This window comes from Hemicordylus capensis, chromosome 3, assembly GCF_027244095.1.
Source record: "Hemicordylus capensis ecotype Gifberg chromosome 3, rHemCap1.1.pri, whole genome shotgun sequence".
Taxonomy (NCBI): domain Eukaryota; kingdom Metazoa; phylum Chordata; class Lepidosauria; order Squamata; family Cordylidae; genus Hemicordylus; species Hemicordylus capensis.
This window is the reverse complement of record NC_069659.1, coordinates 131757843-131774276: the sequence shown is the minus strand read 5'-3', so window position 1 is coordinate 131774276 and position 16434 is coordinate 131757843. Positions and strand designations below refer to the sequence as shown.

General features: G+C 41.1%; 1 protein-coding gene across 2 annotated transcripts in view; it reads right to left on the bottom strand.

The window, feature by feature from the left end:
• Nucleotides 1–16434, bottom strand: part of TMEM131 (transmembrane protein 131) — a 125484-nt gene that overhangs the window by 12047 nt on the left and 97003 nt on the right. For both annotated transcript variants that reach the window (XM_053307841.1, XM_053307842.1), the window contains exons 25-35: nt 15928–15994; nt 14041–14192; nt 12941–13083; nt 11909–12095; nt 9910–10095; nt 7246–7404; nt 5938–6524; nt 2525–2700; nt 1505–1626; nt 898–1010; nt 565–723 (exon numbers count right to left, since the gene is read on the bottom strand). In XM_053307841.1, coding sequence (XP_053163816.1) covers nt 565–723; nt 898–1010; nt 1505–1626; nt 2525–2700; nt 5938–6524; nt 7246–7404; nt 9910–10095; nt 11909–12095; nt 12941–13083; nt 14041–14192; nt 15928–15994 — 2051 coding nt within the window. The remainder of the gene's footprint in view (nt 1–564; nt 724–897; nt 1011–1504; nt 1627–2524; nt 2701–5937; nt 6525–7245; nt 7405–9909; nt 10096–11908; nt 12096–12940; nt 13084–14040; nt 14193–15927; nt 15995–16434) is intronic.

The following is a 16434-nucleotide window of genomic DNA, read 5'->3' as shown; positions in this document are numbered from 1 at the left end:
TTTTCTTGCTCTGGCACAGCAACACTGAGCTGACTTATTGCTGTATCGGATGAGCTTTATTTTATTTTATTTATTTATTTATTCGATTTTTATACCGCCCTTCCAAGCTGGCTTTAGGACATGTTCAAACATTACTTCCCACCCCACAGGGAAAGAATGGGATTGGGTTTTAGGCTTATACTAGTGTTCAAGCATTCTCTCCCAAGTCAATAAAAGATCCCATGAATACCCATGAACGCCCGAACCAAGAGACCTTCCAAGTTCAAGCAATTACCTCCCCTCATAGTAAAATAAGTGGGAAAGGGAGCCTATGAATCCAAGGCCTGCTCTTGAGTTTTTAGAAGAATACTGCACCAGGGGAAGAGGAGAAAAATGATCAGAACAAAGCCTTTGTTATCTGCTTTGTGCCAGGAGCCCTGACAACCCAATGCAGTTCTGCTGCTAAGCAGCAAAGACTGGGCTTAAGAATGAGAGTAAATCCTTTCGTCACTGAACTTGAACCTTTTATTAAGTTGCCCACAGGCTTCTTGCTCTAATGTTAACCGATGCATGAGGAGTACTTACAACTGCCTGCTCTGTGAATTGGCACCGAGTCCCACTCTGGAGGTGGAGAATCCTTTTCCCCTTCAGAGCTGCTGGTATTGCTTAGCTCCTGACCAGAGCCACTGGAGAAAAACTTTGCTAGTGATGGTGGCTTACTGTCCATCAGTTTTGTGTTTAAACCTACACATAACACCACCACAACCACAAAAAGAAAAGGGGGAAAGGGGGGGGGAGTTAAGCCTGTAGTTAGTAAGTTGATAGCTCTCTGACCTCACAAGCAAGGCCAGAGGAAACAGCGGATAAAAAAAGTTTCAGAGCCGCACCTTTGTCAATATCAGAACTGCCAAAGCATACCTTTTGTTTTCTGAAGGTTTCTTGGTTTGAATGTATGCTGAGTAGACAGCTTGGAGGAAAAGCTTTTGTGCTGTTTATTTTCCAGTGATGGAGGACACTGTATCTCAAAGGAACTAAAGGAAAGGCATCAACATACAAGACTGAGTTACTCTTTGTAGCAGCTGACACTGAAAGAAGATCTTGCATTTATAAACTGAATGGCAGATAACAGTCCCCCCTGACCTTTCCCCAGTTGGACTCCCTTTGCCTTAATTCAAAGTGTCAGAACAGGCAAACGGGGATCTGTCATTTTAGATTTCTCTACTGATCTAATATCTTGCCCCCAAAATCCAGAGCTTACAAGTGTGCAAAGTACTCCACAGTTAAACTTTCCCATCTGTCCACAGTTCATTACCATCCATCACTTCTTACTGCACCCTCTGATCTTCACTATCAGAAGAAATTCATCACCTCCATAGTCCATGGTATCTTTCCCTCAGTTCTAAAGACAAGGCTCCTGCTGTCTGTCTGCCTACCTGCCTGTCTGTCTCTCACACACACTATTTCCCCCATATCTGCCTGGAAAAACAAAGAGGTTTGGTCGGGACTATTAAAGTTCTATACTTACCTTGATTTCACATCTGCTGGGACTTCTTTCTTTAGTGAGAGTTTTTTGCTTTTCTGCTTTACTTGGATTTCACTTTCCCGCTTTTCTGGCATTGGCTGTTTTCCCTTTTGCTTTTCTGGCTCCTATTAGCAGCAAAACCAAAATCTAAGTACATTAAATAAATAGTTACACTTCAAAAAGGAGAATTGTAGGGAAGACAACACTACTAGCCACTATATCTATATATTATTGCTGTTCTGAAAGGCATCTTTCAATTATCTTTAAAAAATGAGTTCGTTAACTAAAGATTCTGGGTGAATCCTACATTTCCATTTGTGGTTCTCTAGTAAGCTGAGCCAAAACAGTACCAGCTTCCAGAAGTAGTTGCTTTTCAGCTGTAAAGCACACTCAGATGTAAAGGCTCGAGGTCTATGGCTGTTTTGATTTTTTTCTGATGGTTAGAATATTTAGAAGTGCCAGCAGAGGGTTCTTTGTCAATGCAACCTGGCCAAGGCCACTAATTCCATTCTTGTGTCACTAATTAACTATGTCACTGAGGACCTAGAATCAATGTGACAGAAAGAAAAAACAGACTCAGAAGTGGAAAACTTGTACATCAAGTTAAATTGGTGGCCTATACTTTCATGAAGCAACCACTTGTCGCAGATTTTAGACACTGAGTTAATAGAACCAGGGAAAGGTGCAGTACCCATAACCAGGGGAAAAAATCAGGATATGGTTCAGTGCAGGATTTCCTCCTGAATGCAGTAACGCTGTTTTCGTCAGTACTGTTTTAAGTTTTGACTGAAGGGTATTGTCACTTTGTATAACGTGACGGGCCATTATTGGCAATCCATATATTATTGCCAATATTAATATTGCCAATATTATTGGCAAGCTTCACACGAAAAGGTATAATTAGGAAGAAATGCTAGCAGTTACTGTTAAAAGTCTACTGGAGCCATTGGACAACAATTCTATCATCTCCTTTCACTCCATCTAGTGCACCAACATCATCCATCCCTTTTCACCATTCTCTACCTCTCTCAGAAGTGCTTCTGTGTCTGGGTTGGAAGCTTCTGTGGTAGTTGAAGAACTGTCATCATCTGCTAAAGAATCTTTCAGTTCATCTTCTTGTTGCTTTCCCTTTCCTCTTCGTTCCTTTTCTTCCCGCTTCTTCTGGGGTTTAGATTTGCGAGGGAATGGTTTTCCTTTCCCTGGGGTGATAAAGGCAGCTTCAGATTAGCAACAACTGCAATCTATGACAGCTCTGGTGAACTTAAAAGCATTTTAATCATAAGGATTTTCCTGGGGCAAAATCCATGAGAAACACTTGCAGAACTGTGATGAAACAAAATAGGATTTGCACTAGAACACTTCAGTGGATCTTATGCAAGAAAATTCCTGGTTATTATTATTTTAGTCTCACTTTCAGACTGTGAGGGGTATCAAACCTAAGAAGGCTCATGGGATTCACTCACCTCATATAATGCTTTACACATTCTGAACACTGGTAGTATATGCAGTTCCCCCTAAGTTTTCTAGCTACAATGTGTTGACAAGGAAGAGCTAGCCAACTATTTGCACAATTGATAAATAACTTGTAATGTCTAGCAAATAAACCCTTTTAAAAGTTTTCAGAATGTTCTGTTTTCCCAATTATTATATAATATGGTGAGATACCATATAGGCAGAGATTTTAAGTTTTTGCCTAATTTCTAAGGAGGTTCTGCATTTGTATTTTTCATTACTGCAACCATCAAGCATTAGTTTTAAGGATTCCAATAAGGATTCAAACAAAGGACTGCAGATGAGACTTTCTCTGCAAGATCTAGAAGTCTTGTGACTTTGTCAGCTGTTCCACAACATAATTTCTTACAAGTGCCTAAATGTTTTCCTTTGTACCATTTTTCAAATGACAATGGAAAATCAGATAAACTCACAGTGCTACACAAATGATCTCCAGAAAAGTGTAGAGCACACTCATACTGATCTGTCAGTCAAATGCTTTTACAGAACGAAATTTTGAACTCAAATGCTTCCTCAAAATTTGATTTTCCTACACTTCTTCACATTACCTACATGCAGTTACCTAAAACAAGACATCAAGACTGTGATCCACAGAAGCCAACACAGAACATAAGATGGGATAAAGGCATTCAGATTTGAGATATTTCATTTCCCCCCTTTAAACATACAAGCACCCAGTGCAGACAGCTTGGCTGAATACAAAGAGGTGGTTTGAGGTTGCACTCCCACCACTAGAGTTTGCATGACATTCCAGACACAGATATACTTTTGCACACTTGGTTCAAGTTGATAAACCCCAAGCCTCAATAAGGTAATTCCATACCACACAGATCCTAGGATAACTTTAAGTGGTACAAACATGTTTTTCAAATAGGCATTTTCCGTAGTTGGCGAATGCAAAATTCCAAAGCAGAGATGAAGAAGAAATTGTTTTCAAACAAGACTTTTTAAATATACATTTATAAACAAGACAATTACAAAAAAGAAGATTGATCAGGATTATCTGCCGCTCTAGACCTCTGCCAAAGCAGACTACCATTGAGTCTCTCACTTAAATTAATGGGTCTTAAGTATAAGCTTAACCCTTCCACTTAACAGTGCATAACTCTGGCTGAGTATCACACCCTATATTTAGTCAGGCAGGTTACATCCTGCCTCTGTGAATGGCCTGTGGTGGGTAGGTTTCTGAAGCCACACATGTAAAACCCTGTCCCTCTCCCTTGTCACGCCTGTGCTAAGTACAGCCTGATGCCCAAGGACTGACATGGCAACCCAAAATCTTCTGCTCATCCTCCCCCACTCCTGCCATGAAGAACTGCTCACTCCACGACAAGCAGAAGACTGTGTTTTTAGGCCATCACCCAAGGGGAAAGCAAAGGCAAAACGTAGGCTCGCCTGGTCTGCTCCTACATGCACACAGTCCATCCTGCACGGCAGCCTCCAATGAACACTGCAGTCTCCGGACATGCTGGTTTTCTGGAGGCCACAACACAGCATGACATGGTCTATCCCTCTTGACCACAACCAATGATGTGGAGTTTCTGGAAAATTTTGAATTGGAAAGTTTTCCCATGCACTTTTTCCTGACACTCTAAAGATCTGGGTTTGGCATGTTATTCCAAGTGATGTTGGGTGGCAAATTTTCTACAGAAAGGTGCTACCAGTCCTATTTTTGAGCCTTCTTGTCCACAAGTGCAGCTAGTGTGAGGTTCGGACAGAGCTGCACACCTCCATTGTCAAATATCTGTGCAAGAGGGCAAGCTGTAAGTGGTTTACAGTATATACTGACTGAACAAACTATCTGGGTGAAATTGTTCATCTAATCAGCATTCAGGAACAGCTACTGCAGACCAATTTTACACCTTCAGCTTTTTAGAGTACAGGAGCACTAAAATTATGTAGGTATGGTTTGATATGAGTATTCCATTGCTCCACAATACTGCATATTTGTTTCATTTTCTTCTTTAGCAACAGACATGAACAAACCATTCCCAAGACACAACTTTACTAAACATTAGTGTTACTTGCAAGAACACTTACAATTCAAACTGTAATGTGCAAAGTGGTCCTTATGCATAACATTCAAAAAATGAAAAAGGGAGAGGCACTAAACCAGGTTAAAAAAAAGTAAGGGAAACCCCAAATGCCTCTGAATTAACTTTATTGCTATCCTGATGCATTTAGATTAGGCTTTTGCCAGAGGCCTTGTTTCATTGACTGTTGAAGGTTCAAAGATGCTGAAAAAAAGGACCTGTGAGGCTCTCTGTCACTGAAATAGAAGGAGCAGCACAAGCAGTGTTCTCTCTAATTTTTTTCATCTGTCTGCAGAATGAGTTTTGTTCTGGGCAGCAGTATCAAAGAAGTGTATGAGCACATGCATTCAGAGTGAGGCCTTCCTGATTCCACCCGAGCGGAATCTAAAATTAACTGAGCGGACATCAAAAAATGTGAACGAGCGCACACACGTGCATGCCTTAGAGGGAACACTGTGCACAAGTCCTTTTTCAGCCTCTTCCAACTTTTAAGAGACATTGGAAAACTTTTCTCTCGCGTTCTAGGGACAAAGAACCAAACTGACCAGAGTAAGAAAGGAAATTCTTGACCAGCACCCTGAACAAGTAGTCCAGCTGAAATCTCTCAACTTTATCCTAGAACTCCTCCTCCAAAGAAAAACTATCAGGGAATGAAGATGATAATTTCTAAGCCCTTTCTGAAGATATGGTAAAATCCCATGTCACCTAAGAAATGCATAAAAAGACCATTTTGCTCAGAGAGGTACCCTGGCTCCCTGAAAGAGAAAATGGCTGCAAGGCTCTCTGGTACAACTTAGGAAGTTCTCTCAGCAAGCAACTGCAGCTTTATATGCACACACTTAACTTCATCTTACAAAGCAATTGTAATCAGGTGAAACAAGGGTGGATTACCTTTGGTTTTTGCTACTGGAGATGGGGGTTGCTCTGTAAACACATCTGGGGAAGGGGATTCTGGATGATCAAAGTCTTTGTCCATGGTTTCAATAAGAGCAGCAATGTCCGAGTCCTCTGAGCTGTGCCTTGTGTTGCTGGCACATTCTGAATGTGATGGGGTAAGAAGCTGCGACTGAGGCAGAGAACTTTCAGTCTGCTGCTCCTGTTGCTGAGGCACTATTGGTTGCTGGGACAAATTTTGCTCTAGTAAGACTGGAGCATGCTGCTGGTTTGATTGCTGGTTCTGCTTTGTCCCCCTGGACCTTCTACTTGCTGCATGATTCTGAGTTGTAGCACTAGAGTCCTGGAAGAGGGAACCTGCTCTGTTCGCTGACTGTGCAGAACCTGCCTGCATGGAAGTCCTGCTAGTAACATTTGGACTGCTTTTAAATTTCACATTATCAGCCTCAACTGAATTTCTATTGCTGTGCAGGCTGGCTGCTGAGTTGCATTGCTTATGACTGTTTGACCGTGATGAGGAACTTCCTGGTCCATAGAGTCCTCTGGAGGAGTTGTGGTTAGAATCTGATCCAAGTGCATTCAAGCTGGAAGAAGAAAAAATGGGTTATAGCTCCTCACTGGGCAAATATTTAGCTAGATGCAGTCACACAATTAGTCTCCCAGCAAAACACATAAATAATTCTAAGCATTTATTTGGGCTGACACAGCTTTTAGAAATGCTTCTCTATGGAATCTTCCCTAAGCTTAAGAGAAAAAGAGCCTCTTGCTAAAGCAGAATGCAATAGGCTCACCAATCAAAGAATTGTGTATTACTACAGAGAATTCAAAACAATGTAAGCAGCAATGTGCACAGCATGAATTCCATTCTTCCATCTATCCTTCCTGGAGCAATTTTCTCCCTCTAAGACACTATGCACCTTTCCTATGAGCATATTTTCTCCATAATGTTATGTCTTTAGTTAGTGTACAGTAGAGTCCACAAAATTATGCCATTTCTCTAAAGGCTGCTTCCATGCATTGCCTTTTGTATCCTATAACATATATGCAAGGACATACTGTATGTTCAGATACACAAAATTTTAAAAATACGTTTACTTATAACTCTCATGTATTTGCAAGATAATATAGCTTGAAAGACCATTCTACACCAGTCTTAATTTTAATTCCACATAATATTTGTTGCTACATATGTGATCACCTTAAGCTATTGTGATATTAGTGGTTTCCTTTATAAAATCACCTTTATAAAGGAAATTGGAGAAAAATGCTACTTTGCAAACAAATAGGTCATCAGAAAGGGCTTACTTTCCATCAGATGAAATTCCAACTATTCTCCTGAGATCAAATGGCCTTCCCATATCAAAGGGAGGATTGGATGCCTCAAAGGAGAGACGTCTTCTGAATGGCTCCCATATTCCTTGAGCTTCTAAATAGGCTGTTCCAATCACCAAAAGGAAGAGTACACTGCAGAAGACAAGCTGAGCATCAGTGTTCTTACCAAATTAATGTAGGAGGAGAAAAGATACAAAGGCAAGCCTATTTTCTGCTGACAAACCAACAATAACATCACTCAATTCCTATCTCTACAAATACAAACCACCATCATGCTGACAGAGATAGAACGGTTTTGGTTACATTTATCATGTATTATTGAATATGCAATTTAAAACTTTGTTTTTTCCAAGGTACACATTGGACCTCAAACACAAAAACAGGATCTGGTAGGGAAAAACATTAGACAAACAAATACAACTTGCGACTCATTAGGCCTTAGACAATGGCAGGCTGCCCAGAAATTCCTGAGAGGGGGGACTCCCAGCAGAGAAAGCTTTGTCACTACCCAAATTTAGGATCAGTTTCTCCCAGGAGCTTCCCAGTCAACCGTCTGTTGAAATGGAATATGCAGTGAGAAACCAAATCTCCCACAATCTTTCTCAATTCCTCCCTGGTTCATTCATAAACTCTCTCTCTCTCTCTCTCTCTCGGCTAGCCATTTCTTTCCCTCCATGCCTGATGCACTTTCATCAGGAGTTTGCACTGCCAGTGACTTATCACCAGCGTTATAACTGTCAAAAAGCTCTCAAGCACATGGAGATTTAAAATTCTTTAGTACTATGAATCCACTAGTTATTGTTATGCAACAGGGGTTAGTGAGCTCATTCAGATAAAACATGATTTTCATTCCTATTGTGTAGCATCCACAGTGATGGTCACACTGCACACAGGGGCAGTGCTCTGCAAGTTGCACTACCGCCAAGAGAAGACAAGCCTCCTTATATGAGTTTGTGCAAGAAATAATACAACAAATAGCTAGTTAGTGCACCATGTTGCACTGATGCTAGTTCAACATCATCTGCTAGCACAAAAACTAGTCTGGAGCAGAGGTTACTTTCTTCATGTGATGACCTTGCACTGTATCCTTTATGCTAGCACAACAGAATTTACAGGACCACAAGGCCAGTCTGGATGTCCCCACTGCCAGCTATTAATTAACTGCTGCTTTTAATTGCTTTCCTGGTGCATCAGCAAGCACAATTATGGAGATCAAAGAAAAAAAGAAAAAAAACCAGTTTGAAAGCAGACGACCGTGGGTTTCAACCAAAGGAAGTCAGTCACGACCAAGTCCCATTGAAATGAATGGTTTCCAAGTCAGTCACAACTAACTTCTCATTGTTTTCAGCGGTGCTTAGATATGACTAACTTTCTTTGGATATAACCCAGTGTGTATGTGGAGGTTAACAACTTCTGGATTAGTTTTGGAGCAGGTTCAAGACTGCCTAGTTCCCCATTTAAATGGACAATCCTAGGAATACCCATTTCTTAGTATCACAGGCTTGGATCCAGACTTATGTGAGCAGAATGAAATTCACACAAGGATTCTTTCCCCTCCCCTCCCCACTGAAAAGCTGCTCTTGAGGGTTAGGGAACCTTTCAGAATACCATGGAACAGGGGTTGAGGCACAGGGTGGGGAGAAATCTGGCACAGTCACCTTCTGCCCAATAGCTGGAGATTTCCTCCACGCCACTGTGACTCCTGCATGTGGGGAACACAGTCACCGTCAGATGAAGCTTTTTGGGGAGGAGTTGGGGGGAGGAGGAGGAGGAGGACAGTATTTACGCATGAGCTCCATTCCACCCATGCAACTCTGAATCCAAACCAGAATTATTAGTACCAAGTCAAGAGTAACAGTAACAGTCCATCAAATACATAGGATTTCATATGCATGCTTATCATAAACATATTAAGATGGAATATTTTAACATCTTTCATTTGCAAACTCAGAAATAGCAGGATATCATGCAGATACTAGGGGTGTGCACTAATCAAATTCTGTGACTCGATTCAAGGTCGAACTGAATCGCAGAACCATTGAATTGATTCATAGAGTACAGCTGACTTGGCTATCTGTCTTGATGAATCACCTGAATCAATTTGGGTGAACTGAGCACCATTTTGAGGCCCATTTTGCTGGAAAAACAGGCCTCAAAATAGCACTTTTTTCGGGGGAGAGCTGGTCTACCAATTGGGGTCAACAGATAGACCAGTCCTCCAAGGTGGGCAGGCGCATGAAGTCTGGAGTGGAGGGCTGGTCTACTTACCGATCCTGATCAGTAGACCAGCTCTCCTGTTTTTCCGGGGACGGCTGATCTACTGATTGGGATTTACGGGTAGACTAGCCCTCCGCTCTGGACTTAGTGAGACTGCCTGCCTCCGAGGACCAGCTCTCCCCGGGGAAGAACACCATTTTGAGGCCCGTTTCCCCTGCAAAATGGGCCTCAAAATGATTTGAATCACCCAAATCAATTTGGGTAGAACTGGGGTGATTCATTTCAACCCCAAATCAGGCTCTCTATTTTGAGGGCAATTTGATTGACAGTCAAATCTTCAAATGCCCCCAATTCAACCAGAATCAATTTGCACACCCCTAGCAGATCTCAACAAGATACTAAGAAGAGTATGCATAGTACCTCATTATCCCTGAGACAATTACATACAGAGCCAGCTCCCAGTTGGGTCTGGGCAGGGCTTCTGCACAAGTTGCTAACATGTGATAAGGAAGGGATGCATTTAATATGAATATAAATTCAGAGCCTCCTGCTGTAGTTAACTTCAGTTCACGAATGACTCTGGAAGTAGTGAAATCTGGTGTAAACCTGTTAGAGTAAAGAAAATAATATTCATTCATGTTATACTATTTATGCAGATAATTAAGGGCAAGTTCATATCTTCAAGTGCAAGTTCATATGTTCAAGTTTAAGATATATTTAAGAATCCACATCACCTCCCATGGTTGAATAATCACCAACTAAGCATCTGTGATACTATCAGTTATGTGAATTCAGGTTAAAATGTCAAACTGAGCCCAGATCCCTTTGACAAGGGCTTGTTTCAGCCTTCATAATGTCCTTCCTTCTCCCCAAAGCAAGCTTTCCTAGCTGTAGTGAGGGCTCACACCCGGCCTCCATTAGGCCCGAAAGACATTGAGACAATGCACTCTGGCAGGATAGAGGGCCACCAGGAAATATGGGAACTGTAGTTCCCATGGACCATAATATGCCTCTAGGGTCCCACTGGAGGATCATCAGGTACGTATGAGAAAGGCAAGGAGGGCTGTTGGTCCCAACATACTCTAGTGACATCATTATTTGGGATGATCTAGGGCCCTATGTTTGGAATGGGCTTGAGAAGTACATGATTCCCAGTCCCTTCCCAAAGTTTATTTTGGGAATAAAGAGTTTTATTTTTCCTATTCCAAACTGGGCTAGGATGCAATTCTCCCATTACTTGGCTGAACGGAATGGGCTAATCCATAAAGGAAACAATGCACATCCATTACCCAACACTTAATTACTCTTACCCAAATGTGCAAGCTACCAACATGTGGCCTGACTTGAGACCATGTGATAAATCTGTAGTGATTAACTGAAGACTAATTCATACCAGGAAACCATCACCTGATGCTGCAGCAAGTGATCAGCATATACAGAACAGCCCAGTATCAAAAGGAACACATTCCAGTATTCAGAAAACTAAATACTCAAGCAAGTGATATATTAGGGAATTCATGTTGAGAGATAAAAAGTTAAAATTGAGACCCACTACTGCAAGTAGATAATGCTAGATAAGGGCAAAAGATGCCCTTCCCCCATTGTGCATGAGATACATTCTGTGCACAAAACGCTTTGTCTGGATATCGGCCACTACATACATGCATGTGTAAGTAAGTAAGTAAGTAAGTAAAAATACAATGGTGACTGAAATATTTCATGGGCAGATACTAACAACGTTATGGTCTGTTACTGAATAAATTAATTTCTGAGAGCGATCGGTAGATTCTTGCAGCTTCTACTTCAGAAATTATTTCTGTAAACAGCCTTCAATTATGTAATAATATGCATCAGCAATAACTCCACTGAACTTCTTCCAATACTGACCCTTTCAGTGTAAATCATTTGTAAGGCAAGACAAGCAGACCTAAGCCAAATAACATCCCAAGTAACTGAATTCATGTTAACACTTGGATATTGATTTGAAGTATGCATTACGAAGCAGATACATTAATATACAGTACTAGGAGTTTTCACCCACACATTTTAGGATGTTGCTGGGGGGCAAAAAGACCTATAGTTAAGGAGAGGGACAAAAAATGAACTGGAATTATGGTGCCCAACATTATGGAAGGAAAGGACAAGGTCATAATATTCTGGAACATGGGGCTGCTGCTCTTCATTAGTTAAACCCCCGTTACATCTCATAACAAAGAAACAGAAGACAGTTTAATGGATTTCATTCATATAGAAAAAATTTGCAAACAGTATTTTCTAATACCTGCTTATTGTATAATACTAAAAAAGTATTAATACTAAAAAAGTATTAATACCTGCTTATTGTATAATACTAAAAAAAATACCCCTCTCCCCCATTTAAGCTGAAAAATTGTGTCAATTTTTTTTAAAGCAAACTTACAAGATGACAATGTCTTTAGAGGCATTGGGGCTTAGTGCAAATTCTTGACAGTTAACTACTTTAAATCCATATCCTTCACATAAATATCCACTGATTTCCACAGATTTTATATTAACTTGAAGTTCCCCTGTATTCTCCACTTTGAATGTTCTTTTCAGTGTAAAATTTGGTTCCTTTAATTTAGTTTCTGAAGAAAAACAAGAAAAAGCAGTTTAGACAAGCTAGAATACAGGCGACCTTTGTTTCCCATAGGGGCTTACTTTGCAGATTCACCTATTTGCGGGGCCTCTGCCTGGAGACCAATTCAGTTATCGTGGGGGTAGTTCCATGTAATCACGGTGTTCTACCCTCATAATAACTGCATTGCTAGCCACACGCTGACTCTTTAAGCCTCCTGGCAGGCCCGCTAAGAAGTAGGGAGAGTGGGGGCAACTCTGCCCACTACTGAGCTGGCACACTGGAAGGCTTAAAGAGGTGGTGCCAGTGGCCAAGAGGCTTCCTCATCACCCCTCTAAAGGGGTAGAGAGGTTACGACTAGAGATTATGCCCGTTACTGCAATCACAGGGCCTCTCTAGAAGCATAGAGAGGCAGCGAGGAAGGCATCCAGCCACTCCCGCTCCCAGTGAGAGTGGGGAGGAGGGCTCCCCATTTGGTGCACAGGGGGACTTAAAGAGGCAGCACAAGTGGCTGGGACACTCTTTTTCTCAGCCACTCATCGGCGTGAGTGGCGAACCTAACCCTGTTTTTTGGGTTAGGTTAAGCACTCGTATCGCAGAGGCATTGTTTGTGGAAGTTTCCTGAAATGGAACCCCCACACAAAAAAGGGTCCCCTGTATTGCATAATATTAAACAAGGAGTCTCAACAGCACACCTCTCAGTTTTTATCAAGTCATTTTACCTCTTTCAATCTTGCATTTAAGAGTCAAAAAGTGAAATAAACACAGTTAAGTGCCCCCCACCCACTCTCTCTCACTCACCTCCACCCACCCCAATTTGATGTTGGGCTTCATCTCTCACCATAGAATACTTACTTTCAGTGCAGTCTTTTAGTAAAGCTTCAGTGATTTTGAAGCGTAAAGAACTTCCTGGCCCAGGTGGTTTGCCTGCAACCCTCATGCTCTCAGTTGTTCCTTGTCCTTTAACCATTAAAGCTTCCATCACAGTCAGATTATTTCTGCAGAAAGTACGTCAGAAGGGATCACTACTAAACAATGACTGTTTCTAGGTTCTCTTACTATCCCACAAATATAAAATGGAATGTGAAGTTACTCATTACAAGAAATGCTACTTTTGGATAAAAGCCATAATGCTCATTTCCTCAAGTATTAATATACAAAATATCACACATTAACGTTGGAGAATAAGGCCTGAATTAATACTGCAGTGCCTTCTGCTAGGTTTTCCAAACAGCAACATCTGCCACATATCAAGCCACTTTTGCAAACTGAAGAGAGACTCAACAGCAGTTTGTGATCCTGCATTGGGGTCTGCTAGTCCAGGGGTGAGAGGGCAGCATCAAGAACCCCACTGGGCACCACAAACCTTTCTTTCGGAACTCCTCAAGCAGGTCTCTGGATTCTAGGCTAAATGCCACTGACCGTCTTTATTCATTTAAGAGACTTAGTAAATTCTGTACATATGCAAGGCTGCTTCATGAAGCCAGCTGCACTTATACAATTGCCCCAGAGGATGAGTAGGTGCTTCCACATGGGGCCCCCATATACATGACCACTGTGCAATCATAGTGACTTGAAAAGGGCTGCTATGATTATGCAAGTTACTGCAATCACATGGCCAGGAAGGCAAAGGTGCTATTTATACAATCCTGCCCTTTAACCCAATTGTAATCCTGCTGCTGGACCCACACATTTCTGGGAGATCACCTTGTGGATGGGGGCAAGATTAGAATTTCTGTGATGCAACAGCAGCCTCTAGGTGATCCTGTGTGAACTGGTCTTAATTAGAACATGTGTGCAAATAATTATATATTTTATCAAACTACTCAGTTATAAACAACATTGTTGCAATTCATCTTGAAAGCTACCAGACAATATGTACTGTAGACATTTGGTAAAATGTGTTAAGTTCAAATGAGATAGTGCCATTAATTCAAACAAATCAGGAGGCATACCTGACAATAATCAGTGATGAAACTGTTTTATTAAGAACTGGAGTAAATTTTACTCGGACAGGTTTTCTCTCACCAGGCTTTAAAATTATATTTAACACTGATTGCCGAGACAACCCCTCTGTAAATCCTGTGGAGCTCTGCAATGCCTGGCCCTTGAAAGAGGGACACAAATCACAACTTAAATTTAAAAAGTTAGTACAGTATACATTTCTCCCCTTACCTTAGATTTTAGCTTTTAAAAAATGCTACAAATTTATGAGTTCCGCTTTGAAATATTTAACAAATCTGTACGTGTATTATTTATACAGTCACTTCTGTAAACATGGTGCTTTACAGAGCAACCAAAAAAAAGTGTATTATCTAACCTCAAATGGGGGAGGGGGAAGAGAGAAGAGCAAAAAGGTAACAAACCAACAGAGGGAGCCACTGGGAGAGGCTAAGAGAGCGAGATATTTGCTAACATAAAGGACCCAAATCCAAGAAGAAGCTTAACACCCTGATCTAACTGTTCGGACTGTATATGCGCAGGCAGCATTGGGATGTTCTTCACGCACCAGTTTTCCTAATAGCACTACACTCCATGCATTACCCGGAGATGCATATACCTAGCCCTGGAAAGAGGATTATCAGCAATAGTTTAACTAACTAGAATTGGGAATACTTGGCCCTGCCTGCCTTGGAGATACTTGAAATGAACCAAGAAATAACTGTTGATTTTCCTAGTCAATCCAATCCCTGGGAAAACAGGGGAAGCCTACCCTTGGTAGGAGAATAAGGGGGTCCCTTACAGGGGTGGGATTTCCCCTCCATATCCAGTTTTCCCACACTTTTCAATAACGTCCTGAGGCAAAGGTATGGGTTGGTGCTACAAGAACCAGCATTGCTCCCTCCCTATTTGTGCTTCAATTCAATGAGTTATTCCTCTTTAAGACAAACTTTGCAGGTTCAAATATAATGGCAAACTATGGGTCATACCTGTCCTCCAAACAAGGGTTGGAACACAATGCTTGAACAGAAGGCTTATTTCCCTAGAAATAATGAGGGAGGGAGCATAAACACAAGGTTTGTTCATGTAACATCAAACGGTGGTTTGGCATTACAGGTGAACCAGCCCATTGTGTACACAGTAGTGCCTCTGATACAGGAAATTAAAAAATAGGTTTCCTGCCTCTTGGGAAAGCAGTCCTAAGGAAGAATCAGAGACCCTCCCAAGTAAGAACAAACCAAAAGGTGATGGTGGGGGAAGCTTCATATTGAGTTTAAGGAAATCATCCTTCAAAGCTGTCTTATACAACTTGAGAAATGAGCTATCAATGATTAATACATTGCACAGGAATCTATGGACCTTTTCGCACATTACATTTTTAGGTGTATGCTTAGTCATCTCTTAAAATGACTAAAAATGTAAAAGGTGTGATGGAACAAATGTACAATTTATAGGTATACTCGTTTAGGACTTGGGAATGAATGCAGCTCTTGGTTGAGTTTGGAAGCAAGTTTGATTTGACTACTGAATAATGGGTTATAGTCAGAAAGTTATTCACAATTAACCCAAATCCCATTAATTTCAGTGAGACTTAATAATGACTAACTTTCAACCACCCTACGACCATACTTTTAAGTATATGGAAAGATTAATACCTAATACTGACATTCTCAATTGTGCTTAAAACAGACCTGCATGATATACTAACACTCCCCCTCATACTAGAAGTAGGAGGACTGAGAAAGTGGTTTGACTCAGGCTTTCCCACAAATTCATGGTGGAGCTGGGATTTGAACCAGGAATTTCCAGCTCACCATTTACACTTTTAACCAGTACATCACACCAGTTCAAGAGAAAGATCTGGATATAACAGAACTGATTAAGAAGAAAGGATTACTTACACAGTTTCTAGAGACCTGAAATTCTAGTGTCCTCAAACTGAAGTCTGCTGGCTTACTCAAGTTAAACCTAAAAAACCGCCAAAAAACATATTAGGTATATTTATGAATGGGGGGGATTAAATACACTTTAAGATGTATGAGCGATTTCCACATATTCAGTGGAATATGCATGCAGTAATTATTTCTGCTTTTGAACAAAACTACCAACTGCTGTTGTCATTCAAAAGACAAAGCAGAAAGCCATAAGACTATTACAGAATGATAAATAGACATCTGCAAAGGGTACAGAGTAGTTTTTAGACAGACATTCCAAAACAAAGATTTGGCTCCAAAGATGCCCCTTCTGCATGTAGAAAGTGTCTTCTATTCATGGAAGGGTTGATTTATGCTTTGCACTAGAACACTGCACAAGAAAAAGTGAAACTAAATCCAAAAGCATTCTCCTACTTGTGTGAAGACACTGCCTGCCCAGCATCTCACACAAAGTATGAGAACTATTACAGAGCC